Source organism: Podarcis pityusensis, assembly GCF_964106645.2.
Source record: "Podarcis pityusensis genome assembly, chromosome: 3".
NCBI lineage: Eukaryota > Metazoa > Chordata > Lepidosauria > Squamata > Lacertidae > Podarcis > Podarcis pityusensis.
In genome coordinates this window covers 91,430,743-91,448,902 of record NC_138026.1, presented here as the reverse complement: position 1 = coordinate 91,448,902, position 18,160 = coordinate 91,430,743, and the positions used below count along the sequence as shown (strand labels likewise).

General features: G+C 43.4%; 1 protein-coding gene across 2 annotated transcripts in view; it reads left to right on the top strand.

Moving 5' to 3' along the window:
• The window catches only part of COQ8A (coenzyme Q8A), a 55,400-nt gene that overhangs the window by 5,540 nt on the left and 31,700 nt on the right, over window positions 1-18,160 (top strand). For both annotated transcript variants that reach the window (XM_081000184.1, XM_081000185.1), the window contains exons 2-3: window positions 12,724-12,918; window positions 16,071-16,487. In XM_081000184.1, the coding sequence (XP_080856310.1) occupies window positions 12,742-12,918; window positions 16,071-16,487 (594 nt within the window). In that variant the 5' untranslated portion in view covers window positions 12,724-12,741. The remainder of the gene's footprint in view (window positions 1-12,723; window positions 12,919-16,070; window positions 16,488-18,160) is intronic.

The window sequence follows — 18,160 nt, the reverse complement described above, 5'->3', positions numbered from 1 at the left end:
CAGAGCATGCACCACTCTGGCAAGGCAGTCCGCAGGCAGATAGGGTTTCAGCCTGCGTACCAGATCCATCTGGTGAACAGCTGCCCTGGACACAGAATTGACCTGCGCCTCCATGGACAGCTGCGAGTCCAAAATGACTCCCAGGCTACGCACCTTCAGGGGCACAGTTACCCCATTCAGGACCAGGAAGTCCTCCATACCCACCCGCCTCCTGTCCCTCAAAAACAGTACTTTTGTCTTGTCAGGATTCAGCCTCAATCTGTTAGCCGCCTCCATCCTCCATAAAATTACATAGGATGTGTTGCTAGTGTGTGAAAGCAGTCCAGATCCAATGATCCTAATTTCCAGATGGTGAAGACATCAGGTGCCATTCTGCTGTTCGGACACCTTCACTTGGTCGCAAGTGGCTGATAGCCAGGTTCAAAATGTGCCTGGTGAATTTTGGAACACTGGAACAGCTCTGTCTGGCTCTCAGGACTTTGACCTGCCCACTACTCTGGACATGTCCCCCTCTCCTAGGTCAACGCCCTCACTGACCCTACTTTGTACCCTCCATGAGTCTGTTTGCCTGGCTGCCATCACTTGCTTGAATGGAGGATTAAAAAAGAGTGTGTGAGAATATAGAAAGTAGCCGACTGTACAGAGGTTGAACTTCCATTTCATTACTCCATCCACATTTGCCTGTGGCCTTGCCCACCACTGACATGTGGCCCCTGGAAAGTTGCTCAGAAGAAGACTGTGGCCCTTGGGTTGAAAAGGATTCCTCACACCTGCAGTTTGTGGCCTCGTTGATGTGGTCGAAAGGAAAGCAGAGCAATATGTTTGGCACCAGCTTGGCTGCAGGAGTTGCTGGAAGGAGGAGTACAGGGACTCCACTCTGGATTGTGTTGGGTCTACTGCTTAGACTTTTCTTCTCCTGAAGATATCCCCCAAGGCAGTGGAGGTTTAGGGTCAGAGTTTTTCTTCTCCTAGATGGGCTACCTTCCCAGGCTGACAAGCCCTGTCTGCCCCTCACTTCAACACCAGCTGCTGGAGACAGAAAGGGGAAGGCCCTCACCTTCCCTTGGTGAGTTTTATCAGAGAGAGACCGCAAAGGTCAGGAAGGCAAAGACAGAACTGTTTCTTTTAGAGGGAGGAAATGATAATGTAGAAGACTGTGGTTTCATGTCTTTGATCTAAGAGACTTCAGGGTTGCTCACGTTTCTTTACTCCCTTTAATCACTGCTGATAGTGCGACTCTTACTGCAGGCCAAATCTGCATAAATAACATGCATGTATTTCTGTGGCTTGACCAGGGTTGAAAGCCGTGACCCTTGCGACCTTGAAAACTTAGATAAAATATGTTCGTAGTCATTTATCTTACGCTGTTTGCGTGTATGAGTAAAAAACAATGACCTTGGAAAGCCACAATAACCAACAGTGTTGATTCTTTATCTTATTTGAATTCAGTGATGAAATGCAGGAGATGGGGAGAACAGTCAAGGGTTCCCATACAACCGTGTTAGCTGCTCCATTTTATTCCCAACTTGCTATTATGTGACATATTAGAGATGTGTATCGTGCCTGTATATATAAAAGCAGACGCCAGATGCTTTTCTTTTCCATGTGCTGTCACAGGCAACTGCTTTCTTTGCAATATTTAAGAGACTAAGAATAGACCTTGAATCTTTACAGCAAGAAGAATTCTTTTTGGCCCTCTCTCCCCCAAAATAGGCAACTTAAAGGCAGATGGTTCTGGGATATTATTTCACGCCATGCCTGACAGATTGAAGAGCTTGGAGGTTTCTACTATTTTAGCCCTTGTTGTTAAGGATTGTGGAGAATGAAGATGGGAAATACGGAGCTGTGCTTTTAAAAAAAGTTTTTCCCTTTGTCCCTCCCCAAGTTTCCAGACTAGTAAGCTTCTTCCTATAAAAATATGCTTATGCTTTCTATTTACTAGAAAATCACTAGGAGTTACGGCATGAATCTAATGTAGAAGCACTTTTGTATTGCTTATTATTAATATAGCATTTGCGTTGCTGTTAAATTCCTTCCAGTCGTTTCTCAGCTTTATTTGCACAACATCTCTGAAGTTGCCTGGCCCCTTTGTGCCCATGTTACTAGTTGCAAACAGGTAACCACCTAGTATGTTCTAATGTTAGTGAACGGAGCTTTAAAAAATAGGTCAGGCCTTCCTTTGTCTCCTTATTGGTCTTAAAATTTTCTGGAACTCCAGAGTGCATGTATTTCTTTTGGGACTTTGTGTAGGTAATATTTCCTGTGCTGGCACAGGTCTTCCTGTCTGCAGTTCTGGTTTGGCAAGAGTGGGAACCTACCTAGATGATGGGGCAAAGGGAGTCAGCTGCCCTCATATAATTGTTTCAGGATGCTGAAGGAGATATTCCTATACAGTGGTACCTCGGGTTACAGACGCTTCAGATTACAGACGCTTCAGGTTACAGACTCCGCTAACCCAGAAACAGTACCTCAGGTTAAGAACTTTGCTTCAGGATGAGAACAGAAATAGCGCAGCGGGAGGCCCCATTAGCTAAAGCAGTGCTTCAGGTTAAGAACAGTTTCAGGTTAAGAACGGACCTCCAGAACGAATTAAGTTCTTAACCCGAGGTACCACTGTATAGTGGTACCTCTGGTTATGAACGCTTCAGGTTACGAGCTCCGCTAACCCAGAGGTAGCTGCTCCTGGTTGTGAACATTGCCCCAGGATTTGAACGGAAATCGCGTGCCTCTGGTGTGCATGCAGCAAGAGGCCCCATTAGTGAAAGCGCACCTCAGGATAAGAACAGTTTCAGCTTAAGAATGGACCTCTGGAACGAATTAAGTTCGTAACCTGAGGTACCACTGTACAAGGCAGAGTCTGTTCTGGCTGTCTCTGCAGGTGAACAGTGTGGCCACTTTAAATTGTTCTTATATGGTGAGTTGTCAGTTGGAAGCAAGCTGCCAGTTGGCAAAGTCCTCACTGATTGTGCTTGTGTGTTTCTTTATGCAGAAATTTATATCTGTTTCTCCTCTGAAGGAGCTGCTCAAAAGAGGCCAGCAAAGTATAAAAACAGATCACAAAAATAAAATTGGATAATAATCCTATCCCCAAGATAGCTAGATAAAATACCATGAGTCAGATGTAAAAGGAGCATTACAGAAGGGATCCAGGGGTAGCAACTGAGAAAATTAAATAGCAACAGAATCAAAGGCTTGTTTAAAAAGAGTTGTTTTCAGGGCTGGCGAAACTTGGGGAAGGAGGAGGAGGATTTAACGTTGATAGTCTACATTTGGATGTCTGCTAATGTTAATTGGTGAGTCAGTTTTCAAGCACTCAGACAGTTTGCTTGAATTATTATCGCTTGCCATTATTGTTGACAAGTAAATGTTGAATTCCACTAAATTTTAGACATCCACAGTGATGTATTTGTGGCTGCTGTTGTGAAATGAACTGATTCTCTAACATGGGGCCAGTTTGTGTGAAAGCACCCCTTGACTCTCTTGCCTGTGACAGAAAAAAATATTGCATGTTGAGAATTCTCTGTATTGGGCCCTCTGCACATAATTGAGCTTTGTTTGCTACTGATGGGGAAGCTAAAACTTTGATAGAAAGTAATGCAGCAATTGGCAGACTTGTGACAGTTTGTATAGAGTGGTCTTGTCCTATTAAGCAACTGATGTTATGAGAGGGATCTTTTGTTCTTTATAGCTTTTGTAGAAACACAACTCCTGGCTTTAACTAAGTTGAAATCCTCTGGGAGGGGAAAAAGGTTCCTACTTTTTAAAGGGAAACCTTGGGATTTAACAGATTATAAGTGTTATGAGAAATGGTCTCTAACAGTGCACTGTCAATTTTGAGGCACAAGTTGAAGTTGGGTTTTCCTAGCTTCACAGTACAGAACGTAAAATGGTGAAATCCAAATGTTCACCTCACTTTTTGAACAATGTGAGCAATGGAAAAGTCCTGGGGTTGGAGCCCGGATAGGGTTCCTGTTGTCTTCCATATGTTGTTGCACTGCAACTCCTATCAACCATGGGCACCATGGCCAAGGATGGTGGGAGTTGTAGTCCAGCTGTATCTTGAGGGCTACAGGAACCTCCTTTCTGTTTTAGAAAGAATGGGAGGCAGTGCGGTACTGAAAGGTGAGAGGGGTCATGGACCCAGGAGTCCAGCAGGAGGACCCAAGTGGCTTCTCTGTGACAGAGGAGGTGCTGCTGCTCTGCTATCTTTCTCCACTTCAGCACTACCACTACTATTGATAGCTAGAGAGCCATGTTGCATTGGCTGGCTCAGTAGGAATCAGGGGACACATGGAGCCAATAGGGCTCCACCTAGTTCAATAAATCAGCTGACTAGGGTATGGCTCCTCAATCTGGTTTAAGGATTGTGCGAACATGAAGGCTCTCAGAGAAGAACTTGTAGCCCTCTTTACTGCACCTCCTGGTCCATTTCACTGCTGTTTGGCTTAGTGATTCATCAGAACCGGGACTCATGCTTAAGCACTCTCATTTCCAGGCATGAGCTGAGAACAAACCCCATGTCTCCCTGTCTTGTGCAGACCACGCCTCTAACAAACTCATTGCTCAGGCACAGATTGAGTTCTTATTGCCCATTCCCACTTCTGAACCCATACTTGGGGATGCCACCCCCCCATAATCGATTCATACTAGTTTCTTTCTTTGGTCTGTTTCTGCTGCTGAAATCAAGGGACTGATGCCAATATTTCCATCAGAGTAAGTAAGCTGTAATTGGCTTGTGGACATTATCCTAGCAGGAGCATGCTGGCTACTTGTATGGAGCGGGTGGCCGGCAATGAGTAGGCTGCAGTTTTGTAATACTGAGCCTAATTGGGTATAAGTGAATTATTTCTAGATCCATGACCAGCATAAATGAGGCTGCATTAATTCCAGGCATGCAGCTGATGGCTACAGTTCTGCATATCCCTAGACAATGTCTGACCTAATCATGATGATGTAAATAGAGTTGCCGGTCCAGAACATTCATACTTACTCTACTGATGTGTCTCTGCCTAAAATAAAGAGGTTGGTCTGCTTCCTCCTGGGTTGGATTTTTACCCCAATCTTCCTGTTGCCTCAGGCCTTTTAAGGAGAAAACTTTGTTGGCAGTGGGCTTGGGTGTTTTAGCAGCTTTGGGAAATAACTCTGTGCTCTAGTTGAGTACCCGGAATGAATTATGTTCGTAACCAGAGGTACCACTGTACCCAGTTACAGACAGCTTTGTTTTTGTTGGTGGTTTTAGAAAAATGATGGTAACCCACCCTATTTTATAATATTTGTAACCAACCCCATCTTGACAGCTTAGCAATTGAACCCAGCCATAAACCCCATTGCAGCAGCCATCACACAGCCGTATTCCAGAACATCTGGAGAGCCACCACAGGTTGGCCCCCAATTGGTGTCCTTGAGCTCATGGGTGGGCTCTTGATCCAGGAGAATCAACTGTCAGCAGAAGTATATGGGAGAAGGGGATTTTTGTCAAATGAAAGGATCTGATTTTGCTATGCACTGGTCTTTGGTCTGTGATCAGAGTCTGAGGATAGAGGGAAGCCTTTGCTTAACTTGGGCTCTTCTCTGCTTCAGAATCTCATTTTATGTTTGATTTGTTCCAAGTGCTCCAAACATTGATGCAAATGAAGTAGGGAAAGGGCAAAGTGATTGTGTAACCCAGCCTACAGTGGGGCGCTTTCTGCTCTTTTAATGATAATGTACCTACTCTTCTGGAAGGAAGAAAACCTTCCAACGTGCCGTTGTCTTTCAATATAGTAAATCTCCATAGAATACTCTACAGCATACTTCATGCTCAATAGTTGCTGGGAATCAAAGCCTTTTGCTGCTGTATTTCTTGATAACAGCCCACAAGAGTTCAGTAGGCTTTGAAATTCAAGGCGCAGCAAGGAGAATAGTCTGCTGCCCTTTAATTTGATGTTTTCTTTCTTTTTAAAAAGATATGCCTTTTACAGTGATTGGTACAGATCCAAGATCTATTATCCTGTGCAATCTGCATTCATTCGCTCTGAGATAAGGGGAAGCATTTTCAGCATTGCTGAAAATGATGTGAAACGATAAATAGCCCAGATATGTGGGGGGCAAGAGGAGAAAGGGCAGGCTGTGCACTTGGAAAACAAAACCTGCTGTTGAGCTCAGATGGGTAGGAGGAGGTTAGAATCTTCCTGATAATATAAACAGGGCCAGTTTGTCAGCAGCGCTCTGTTGATAATGAACCGATTGTTTCCTGCCCACATAGAGATGGGTTTGTCAAAACTTCTCTGAGGGTCAGAGATCCGCTGGAAGAAGCTGAGTCACTCTGTTTTTCTCTTTAGGGTTGATGGTTTGCTTAGGGAACTGCATGTCTGCTGTGCAGCGCTTCTGTAGCCTTAGCCCTGTTGCAAGCCAAGGGTGTCTAAGAGATTGTTCTGGTTCATAATAACCACGTGCTGTTGGCTACTATGGTGGTTGGTCTGTTGCGTATAAGAGGGAGAAACTGGCATAGAATCATAGAATTGTAAAGTTGGAAGGGCCCTTCAGATCATCTAGTTCAGGGGTCAGCAAACTTTTTCACCAGGGGGCCGGTCCACTGTCCCTCAGACCTTGTGGGGTGCCGGACTATATTTTTTTTGGGGAAATGAACGAACTCCCATGCCCCACAAGTAACCCAGAGATGCATTTTAAATAAAAGGACACATTCTACTCATGTAAAAACATCCTGATTCCCGGACCGTCTGGAGGCTGGATTTAGAAGCTGATTGGGCTGGATCCGGCCCCCAGGCCTTAGTTTGCCTACCCATGATCTAGGTCAACTGCCTGCAATGCAGGAATATGCAGCTGCCCCATACAGAGATCAAGCCTGCAACCCTGCTGTTATTAGCACCATGCTCTAACCAACTGAGCTATCCATGGTGGGGGAAATTCAAGGTTTGCAGAAGGACTAAAAACATTTTTGGATAAACAACCTCAAGAGTGGGGATCCCCAAACAGCTCCCTGAGCATCTGCTGTGGCCACAGGGTGCTATTTGAGATGGGTGAAACAGAAAACCGGGGGTTGGAGAAGGAAAGGAATGAGCTACTCTTGAAGAGAACCCTGGAACAGGAGCACTCTACACTACAGCATTTTGTTGCAAGTTCCAGGGCTCAGTGGATATTTGGACCTGGATTTTCCCAGTTGTTCATTCATTCATTTTGTTTGTATGCCAAATCCTGCTCAAAGCAGCTTACAACAAAGAAACAGGGATGCGTTTCAAACACAACAAAATCAATTTCATAATAGCATAGCAAAACAATAGTGAATATAACAACATACCAAAATAACACATCCCACTACAGCATGTCGGTACAGTATGAGAAACGTAATCCCAGGGTTGTGTGTTCAAACCCCACATTGAGCAAAAGATTCCTGCATTGCAGGGGGTGGGACTAGATGACCCTCTTGGTCCCTTCCAACTCTTCCGTTCTACGATTCAATGAAATAATAACAAGATTACTAAGACAGCATTCAGCACCCAATAGCAAAAATAACAAGGGAGCTTCACAGTTTCACCTTAGTCCTAGAAAACACTCCTCCTGTGATGTTGCTCAGTCCTAACTCTGCACTGTAAACCACTACATCTCACTGGTTCTCATAGCTCAGGGAAGAGTTTAAAATATGTGTGAGAGTTGTAAAAGGCTTAGGTTAGCATCAAAAGAGCCCTTTTCACACATTTGCCTGGTTTAGACATCGGACTAAGTCAGCCATTGCAAACCTAGTGCTTTCCAGATCCTTTGATGAGACTTGTAGTCCAAAACATCTGGAGGACACCAAGTTGGCAAATGCAGTGTTAAAGCATAGGTGTTGTTGTTGTTGGTTTTAATGTGAATGGATATCAAACTGGTGTGCACTGTGCCGAGTTCCTACTAAGTTCCTCCCCTGCTCATCTGATTGATGTGAACTCATGGTTTGCATCATGCAGAGTGAGTTTCTGATTGTTTCCTCCCCTAGCATGGCAAATGGGTTAGCAGGGGCTGGAACAAATTGTGAACTTCTGAGCAGCTTTCAGATTAAACCATAGTTTACTATCAACATGATTTCTGCAGCAGGCCATTAAAGGCCTGTGCCATCCACTGAATCTTCCTCCTTTGGTTTTGGAATGGTATCCATCAATCCCAAATGTTTTGTGCATCCTTCTTTAACTTTTCAAGGTAACAGAATTGGTCCTCTCTGTGAACATAAGATAGAGCCTTGTTTCTATGACATTTTCATTCCAAGGAAGCATGTGGAATTCTGCCAGCCCTGAGCTCGGTCCAGTTATTTATCTGCTTCACATTTAAAACTAACAAAAGGGAACTGGCCCTATTTCCTCATCGATATATTTAGCTGGTGGAGAGCTGAGTACATGTTGAGCAATAGAAGTTTGCTACTTGTTTCCTTTGCAGCTTGTCCGTTAACTTTATTTTGGAAAACGGGTCGTTCTAAAAGATCTATTCTTTCAGTGTGGCTGTTTTTTCTTCTTCTGTTGTTTCAATGCCTTGCTTGTTTTCTTCCTCCTGATTTTGTTATGCTCAGTGGAGTGTTGCTGGCAGTGTATGCCAGTGAGGCTCCTTATACAGAGTCCGATCACTGGCCTATCTCTTCCAGTGCTGGCTGCTCTGACTTAAAGTGGCTCTCCCTCGCCTTGTGAGTGGCTTAGTGGTTAGAGTGTTGTACTAGGACTGGAGAGACTAGTTCAACACTCTGCCCAGCTATAGGAGGTCACTGGGTTTTGGGTATCCTTGAGCCTGTCACTGTCTAACCAACCTCACAGAGTTGTTGTGGGGAGTGAAATGGGGAAAGGGAACTGTGCAAGCTGCTTCGAGCTCCTTTGAGGAAAGGCAATGTAATGTAATGAATAAAATCAGTAAAAGGCCTTTCCTAGTCCTTCTACTGAAGAGCAAAACAGAGAAATACTCTCTGGACAACTAGCACTCGGAAACAAATGAAAGGTCAGGGGAATAATGGTAAACTTTTACTAACACACACACATATAGATAAAATGTGTTAATGAATTAGAGCAATATCAATGCAGTAATTAAAACACCACACCCACATGTTAAGTGCTATTTTAAGTGATTTGATCCATTTTAATGCAGTCACTCTGAATGTTAAGAAATGCCACAAAAGATGACTTACGAGTTCAAACATGTCTATTTTAAGCAATTATTCTGGTTAGGGTGTTTGTAGCTAGTCACAGCTTTCACTAATTATATCATTTAGTATTTATACTCTCTTCCAAATACTTGTGAAAATGTCATGTGCACTAGTTAATTCGTGTTTGTCGGCTCTTGACCAGAGGTTGTTGAAGACTGACCCTGGGACCTCCTGCAGTCAATGCATATGCTTAACCCCTTGAACCTGTGGCCTCTTCCCAAACCAGGGTTGGGTGTATTTGTCCTTCAGAAATGCTGGATTTTTATACCTTAAGCAAGAGGTACATGGATGCTTTAGCTGAGATTCCTGCTTATCAGAGGGTTGGACTAGATGACACTTGGTGTCCCTTCCAGCTCTACTGTTCTATGATCATGATTGCTTGTGGGAAGGGCCAAAGAGCTATGCAGGGTGCATAGAAATCTGGGGGTATCGTCTCTGGCTTGAGAAACAGAGAGAGCCCCAGATATTGCTTGCACATCTTAAGGATAGCTGGATCCAAGTCAATTCAAAACCTAAATGGAAGCAAATAATTTCCCCTTAATTCCTCTTTGCTCTGTGTTGCAGACAGAGCCTTCTTTGTATCCAAAGTTCCCTGATGAAAGGCCAATTGTGGCACTAAGTTGTGTTAGGTTCTGTTTATTTACTAAGATATTCTTCTTTCCACTGCTATGCTTTAAATTTTTGCATAAGGGCTACATTTTTAAAAAAACAACAACCAAAGAGCTGAGATTTTTCAGGATCCTGAATTCTCTTCCCAAGACCTACTTTCTTTGCCAGTGAGTTGTTTGCCCAGAATACGCAAAGCCCCTGAACATGACAAAATTGTGCAACCACGGAACAATAATTTCAGGTGAAAGAAGCAGGACTCGGGAGTAAATGCTTGCTTAAAAAGAAGAAGAGTTTATGTTCCTTTTGCTGAATTTGTTTGTCAGGGTGTTCCTAGAACAGGCCCCCCCCCTTCTTCTTAAGGTGCTTATTTCCATTGCAGAGAAGAGTACTCCTTCCTTTCTAGGAAGCAACTCTATGGTGGCTGTTTCCTGTATATTGACAGTGACTGCTTGCAAGGAATCATGGGAAGGATTTGAAAACACAGTAAATAACTGTATGAGGCACCTCTCCTTGACTTCCATTTGGGTGTGAGCTGTACTTCATAAAGATTAAAAAGGAGAAGAAACGGGGGGGGGGGGGGAGCAGCGGCTGGGAGAATAAGGGCATTTGGATTATCACAAGTCATGTATGTGGTATACAGACACTCCTCTGTCTAGGGGAAGCCAGCCTTCATGAAATGCCATCTCCATTCTGAAGTTCATTTGGCCCCTCTTCTGGCAAACTTTTGGAATAATTTGTGAACATGGCCAAACTGGTGATGCTTGTAGACTGAAGAGAGATCTGTGGGTGATCTAATATTGCGCACAAGTGGATTTAAAGTTGCACCAACAGAGTGTCCCCTTCTTAAAGTCCTCCCTCCTACTCCAAAGGGTCTCATAGTTTATACAGAACAGATTTGGGGGGTATATTTGAGGGGACTGTGGGCATCGGGGAAGTAGACGCCTATTCTGCCACCGGGTAGGCACAGTTGATCTGAGTTTAGGCACTACAGATTTTTGTTGCATTTCTGTAAGGGCACTTGAATCTGACACAGAGGCTGCCTTCACACCATACATGTAAAGTACTTCCCCCTGCAAAATAATCATGGGAACTGTAGTTTAAGGGTGCTGGATATTGTAGTTCTGTGAGGGTTAAACCACAGTTCCTAGGATATTTTGGGGGGGGGGGTTGTTTTGTGGATCTACATTGTGGTTTTAATGTTTATTTCCTTGGAGTGCTTCAGCTAAACTTCCTAGGACAGTTCTCTTACCCTGAGGCTTCTACTGTCTTCAGATATGTTGGGGTTCATTAATTTGTGGAATGGCCCAGGTACCCTCTTCGTTTTCAATTTGCCAAGTTTCCACATAGCTAACATCTGTATTTGTTAAGAGGCTTTCTTTCAGCTGAGAAGAGGGCTTTTGACTGGTCAGTTTTGCTAAGCAAACAGCTCCTCTGTTTGTAAACTGTCCTTGATATTTTTTCAGGCACTGGCATTCCTGCGCTGCTGTTCATTGTCTGCCATAAGCCTCTCATGCTGCCTATACGTGACTGATAAATCACAACTTTTTCAAGGTAGTTTTTTCCACTTCCACAGAATGTAACTGGACCAGCTTATTTGTGCGGCAGAACAAAGGCTTATGACAAACCAATCTTCTAATGTCAACAAGCAGTGCAGACTCAAAAACGGTTACCTGGAGAATGGTTGAAACTCTGGCAGTTTCCAGGTTAGGGTGTAGCCAGAATTCTAATTGCTCAGTGTTGACTTTTCACAAGGACAGTAGCTGGTGAATTCACTTCAAAGGGGGCCTTTAGCCATAGATACAATTCTCTGCCAGCTAGAGCTGTTGGCTTGCTGGGGAGAACTGCAGAACAGTGATCTGCATTGGGATAGTGAGGAGTTTATGCATTTTGCAAATGCCACTTTGTGGGTCCTTAGCAATTCCCTTGTGTCTCTCAAAACTGCAGCAGATAAAAGGGACTGAGCAAAAGTTTATTTTCAATAGTCCCAAAGACTGTTGAGTACAACTTCTAGTCAAGGTGGCAGGTGCTTATTATAACATGTTTAAATAATTGCTCATATTAGAGACCAACATGTTTCTTAAATATTAGTCCTCTGAATGAAAGAACAATCCTGGTTTTTGAGACAAGTTCAGATAAATTTCAAAAGGATATCCTTCTAAAGTTTTTTTATTTGGTGTCTCTGCACGTGGCTTTTTTCTTTTTGTGCTGTTTCCTACCCACCTAAAATCCTCTGGGCTGCGGTGTTGAAGGCTCCTCCAGAGGCAGCAGAGGTGGTTTCCAGACAACTTCTCAAGCCCACATGCAGTTTTCTTTTACATGTGAAGTGCAGACCCTTGTGTTGTGGCATAAATTGCATTGGAGATGTGTCCCATTTTCAAAGGGGGGTTGCTGTGCCATGTGAGGAAACATGATGGAAAGGCAGTTTGGCTACATTTCCACGTAGCTTGCTTTTGTGAAACACAAAGTGTTGAGTGAACTTGTCAAAGCTTTGGGGACAGGGTTGAGGACCCACTGACTCATAAGTACTTGGAAGATCCCTGCTCCTGCCAACCTAGCAGTTCAAAAGCACAAAGTGCAAGTAGATAAATAGGTACCGCTCTGGCGGGAAGGTAAACAGCGTTTCTATGCTCTGCTTTGGTTCGCCAGAAGCGGCTTAGTCATGCTGGCCACATGACCTGGAAGCTGTACGCCGGCTCCCTCGGCCAGTAAAGCAAGATGAGCGCCGCAACCCCAGAGTCTTCCGCAACTGGACCTAACGGTCAGGGGTCCCTTTACCTTTACTTGCAAGATAGTCCTTTGGTTTTGCTGTACTGCATATAACTGTTGTTATAAGTGTTTGGGGGTGGGGAGGAAGGCTCGTTTAATTTCATTGTACACAGGTTGTACAGTGACAATAAAGGTATTATTATTATTATTATTATTATTATTATTATTATTATTATGGTTCTGTTTTCCAGCACTGGAAGTGGTCAGTCATGGCAGGCGATGCCATCATGGTGATGCGAGGACTAGCAAAGCTCAGCAAGGCAGTTCTAGAAACACAGACGGTACAGCTTCGGCAAGTTGTCCTTGGTGGTGATGCAGTAACCATGGTCAGGAGCTTCCAGGCCACTGCTGAAGAGCAGTTCAGTGCTGCCATGGGGAAAATGCAGGTAAGAGAGTGTACGTGTGTGTTCGCACCACCATATCAATAAGCATTTAGCCTGTTTTGGGTATCTTTCCCAGTCTCTTGTCAGTGAAATGCATGTGAGGTTGCAATCATATAAACATTTAACTGGAAGTAAATTGAGGATTGCAGCCTGTAGCAGTTGTCAATTTATGTGTCCCTCTAATCCAGGGTAGTTCTCCAGATGTTGCTGAACTACATCAGAAAGCATGGACAACAGACAGGGGTCTTGGGAGTTGTAGTACAGCAATAACTGACCAATGGCTGCTGTAGTCTCACTACAGTGGTACCTCTGGTTACGAACGCTTCTGGTTATGCACGCTTCAGGTTACGAGCTCCACTAACCCAGCTCCACGAACTTTGCCCTGGGATGTGAGCGAGAGGCGTGCTTGCAGCGGGAAACCCCATTAGTGAAAGCGCGCCTCAGGATAAGAACAGTTTCAGCTTAAGAATGGACCTCCGGAACGAATTAAGTTCATAACCAGAGGTACCACTGTATTCTAGAAAGTTGACATAAGGTGCTGTTGTTTAAAGATCTGGTGAAAACTTTTGCACACTGTGAATTAGGGTCTTTTGTTTCGTTTGTTTCTTAAAATTTATATCTCACATTTATCATCCCACAGGTTTTCTCAGCATCTGACCTCTTACAGTCCTAAAAACAATATTTAAATAAATCACACGCCCTTTTGAAAGTACATATTATTTTGATTTCAGGCAAGTTGATATCAGGAAGGGCAAGAATCAGAGAGGTGAATTAAAGTAGAATAGAAGGTGACACAAGGAGAAAGAAATTGAGCAACAAGAAACCCTAACCTCAATGGCTGTGTCTGTCGGTGCCCCTTTTGGTGCGGGTTCTGCTTGTGCTCCCCATAGCAGCTAGCTAAAATTTAAAAAGTACACATTGATTACGTGAAACGCAATTATCATCATGTGTAGTTCAGCCCTTGGTGGCCTATGTATTATTTCTCTTTAGCAATTGCTTAGAGAAGAGGGAAGCTGCCTTTTCCATGGATGCGCAATGTCTGCCTAAAAAAGCTGTAGTTATTTTTGTTTCCTACTGGGGGTGGGGGGTGGTGGAAATGTGAAGTGTTTTCCAGTAAATTACTCTTTGTTTTTGGTGGTGTTCCTGCCAACTTCTGATACTTGTAGCCTTTTCTAAACTATTTTTTATTAACGTTGGAAGAGAAGTGTTTCCATTGTGTTACCTCTGTGGCGGTGTAGTTAAATCGGCCAAGAGGTGTTGTTAAATGGCATTCTGGAAAAATCTGTTACCGGGACACCTAGTTCTCACAATGTAGAATATAAAGACCTTTCAATTTATTATTACTCTTCCTTTTTAAAAAAAAAGACTTCCAGCTTTCAAATTTTCAGAGAGATCTTTGCCAAAGGTTTGGAAAAAAAGAGGGGAAACTGGAGAGACTCTCATATTGTGAAAAAAGTCTAGGTGGTGTCTGAATCATGATACAAATCTTTGGAAGCACTGAACATGTAACTTGAAAGCAAATGTTTTATAAAATAGGTGTCTTAATCAGCACTGCTCAGTGCTTGTCTCCAGTCACAAGCACATTAACCAGCTGATACATGTAAATATATTATTTGTTGTGTGCATGAAACATACTAGATTTTTACACCAGTGGCCCATGGTCACAGGATAGGGTTCACCTATGTAGACGGAAAGAGAGATATGAAGGGGAACTGCTAGGCTAGACCTCCTCAACCCAATGCCTTCCAGATGTTTGGACTACGGTTCCCTTCAGCCCCAGCATCATACAGCTGTTCTGGTTGGGGCTGGTGGGAGCTGTAGTCCAAAATATTTGGATGCACTAGATTGGGAATGGCTAGAACGGCTGTTCCCTTCATAGCTCTCTTTCAATCGGGATTATGCCTCTTTCCCGGCATTATGTGGCCCACCCAATCCATTGATAAAACTGCTGAGTTCTACAACATCTCAAAATAGTAAAGAATAGCAATTTATTGTTGTGCAGTGGGTTGAATCCAAAGTTTCCACGAGTGCAGTTCTGTTTGATGGATGCTCTGCTGAAGGAAGGAAGGTCAGGAGGGAAGTGACTGTTGCTGATTCCTCCTTCTCATTGCCTCCCCCCCAAAGTTGCTCTGAAAAAATCCAAGGCCCCCTGGAACTGTGCGAGAGGTGATGGGGTGGGTGGGACCGCATGGGGAATGGGTAGGAGATGATTGCCTATCTCTTTCCTCAAGCAGAAGCTTCCACTGAATCGCAGAAGGAGCTCTCTGGATCCCACTCAATAGAAACATAGGTTGATGTACACCATTAAGCACATTTGTGCAAAACGGTTTCTGCTTCCAAGGAGGCATACCGACGGAAGTGGCACTCCTGGTCCTGTCATGCAAGCAACCCTGCTTCAGGAAGCATTCGGGAAGTGAGGGATAAATGAAGACAGGAATTGGGATCGGTGGAGTACAAATACCAAAGGTGTTGGCTGTAGAGAAGGGGTGGTGGCGGTGGCACCATCACTTGGAGTGAATTATCAGCATATTTCATACATTTTGGTTCCTTTATATGTAAGTCTATTTATAAACCACTAAATGTTACAGATATCAAGACACTGTATTATAATCACGATTATAAAATCATTACTATGAAAGTTTTTATTATAAAATCTTAAAATACAGGAATGACCAACACTGATTCGGATCAATTCTCTAAAAATACTTGCTGATACAAATAATAGTAGTTATTATTATTATTATTATTACAGTGGTACCTCTGGTTACGAACTTAATTCATTCCGGAGGTCCATTCTTAACCTGAAACCGTTCTTAACCTGAGGTACCACTTTAGCTAATGGGGCCTCCCGCTGCCACTGTGCAATTTCTGTTCTCATCCTGAGGTAAAGTTCTTAACTCGAGGTACTATTTCTGGGTTGCGGAGTCTGTAGCCCAAAGTGTTTGTAACCTGAGGTACCACTGTATTATTATTATTATTATACTACCTATAGATCTTGGGGCTGTTCACAACACAAGACATGGAAATATCAGAATTTGTAGGGGTGTGGAAAGTGTTTTGTCTTTCCAAGAATGGAGCAGTGTGAGTGACTGTGAGAGCAGTTTACACCTTATTTTTTGGCTGAGGAAAAACACCTTTCAATGTTCTGTTTGCAGGATCTGGGCAAGCAACAGGAGAACTTGAAAGATATTGGTGAGGACTATGGAAAAGACGAGAGCTTCTCTGAATCGGAGCTGGGAGGTGCTGCAAAGGACTTCTACCCTCCCCCTCTAGAACACCCTCCCAAGTCTGGTGGTGCAGAGGGCCCGTCTCACTCGTACGTTGCCAGAGGACCTTTACCAAACGTCGGTGAGAGCGGAGACCCTAGTGTGGGTTGGAACCCCATCTCTGCCAAAGTGAATGCAAAGCTCTTTGGAGGCTTTAGGGACCCTTGGAATCCTTCTGCTCCTGCTTGGGGGCAAAGCCGGGCTTTTCACCAAGACCATTCCTCGGTGGGCGGACTCACGGCTGAAGATATTGACAAAGCCAGGCAGGCGAAAGCAGATCCACAACAGAAACCGTACAAACAGATGGTATGTAGGCTGTGTAACACCACTGGAAAATAGGAGTTTTTTGTTGTTGTTTTTTAAAAAACAGGTTATCCTTTTTTTAAAAAAAACAAAACAAAACCCTGTCCTACCAAACTTTTGCGTGATGAACATGTCTGGGTAGTAGTGGGAGCAGGGCATTACTTTCCTTCGTTTTTAATTATCTTTAAGACATGTCTGCTGCTCAACTGGTAACCGCATGGGAAATGTGCCAAGAAATGCAAGTTCCTTTTCTCCCAGGTCACTTCGGGAAACCAGGCCACGCATTTCAGTAACAATTTTGAGAGGACACTCTTTAAATTTAATCTTCCCATTTTTAACAGGTGGGGAAACTGAATAACTTGCCAAAGCCTGTGGCTTTCTTAACCTATTATTTTCCTTGGAATAATCTCAATGTGGTACATGCCTTGTATGACGCTCAGATGGGCTTCCATTTACTGGAGGGATGTACAGACTCCCAAGATTAACACCAGGTTAATCAGAGAATGCTGAATGTGTGGAGATGTCTTTCCTCAGTAGGTTCTCTTTGCTCCCTTTCAGTTACCTTTCGGTGGGCAGAAAAGATGTATCTGGTTTCTTTGGTTTGTAGTTGTCTTGTTTTGTTTTTATTGGTTTTGTCTGTTTATTTTAACTTAACATATGAATTGTTTCCCATTAAAAAAAACATCCCAAGGTGATTTTAACAAGGAAAACCCACCAACACTAAAAACATACTTAAAAACAATTTCAAGTCCAAAAAAATAGGATAAAAAACACCTTCACTTAAAAGGTTTGCTGAAAGTAGAAAATCTTCAATAGGCACCAGGAAGACAATAGAGCCAACACTTGTCTGATATATACTGGAAGGGTGTTGCAAATATTATGTGCCACCACACTAAAGGCCCAGTTCCTATGTCATATGGAATGGAGCGTCTGACGAGATGGGCCTTTCCTGTGGATAAGTTGGTTTACTGTTGCTTTTTATACTGTCAGCCCTCTTGCTGGTCTTCTCAACTGAAAGGCAGACTAGAGAGAGAGGAGTTAAAATAGATGATAATCACATTTTTGTTCAGCTCTGCCTTTCAAAGTGAAGGGAGCTGTATTGTAAATGTCCTCTTGCAATTAAGCAAGGCAGGCTAGCAACTGTTCATTTGTTTAGAGAGTTCAAAATGCACCCCTAGAAATAGACCTTTGCTTTTTAATGTTTAACAGGTGTTCACCTTCCCTTTGCTGGACACTCAATACTCTGCTAAATGCTTGGGATGGTTAAGAAGTTGTACTTGTTGTTGTCGTGTGTTCTTGTGCTCCTCCAGCTGAAATTCAGAACAGGTGCAACCCAGGTTTGCTTGCCACCCCCCCTCTGCCTTGCATTTCCTCTTAAGAAACGATTCTGTCTGCTGGAAGTTGAGTAATTTTTCTAAAGCAGAAAATCCTAGCTTAAAGTGGAAACACTGGACTAGACTGTGCTGTACTAATCTCCCAAACCAAATAGTCTGACCTGGTTTAGTGGAGTTTCCCTATGTTTCTTTGCAATTTTTTTTTGGCAGCTAGTTAAAAACATAATTAAAACAGAAAAACAAATGAAAACAGAGCAGCATCAGAAAAAAAACCAAACAAAACAAATCAGTTCACTACACATGAAGCTGCCTAATATTGAGTCAGATCATTGGTCAATCTAG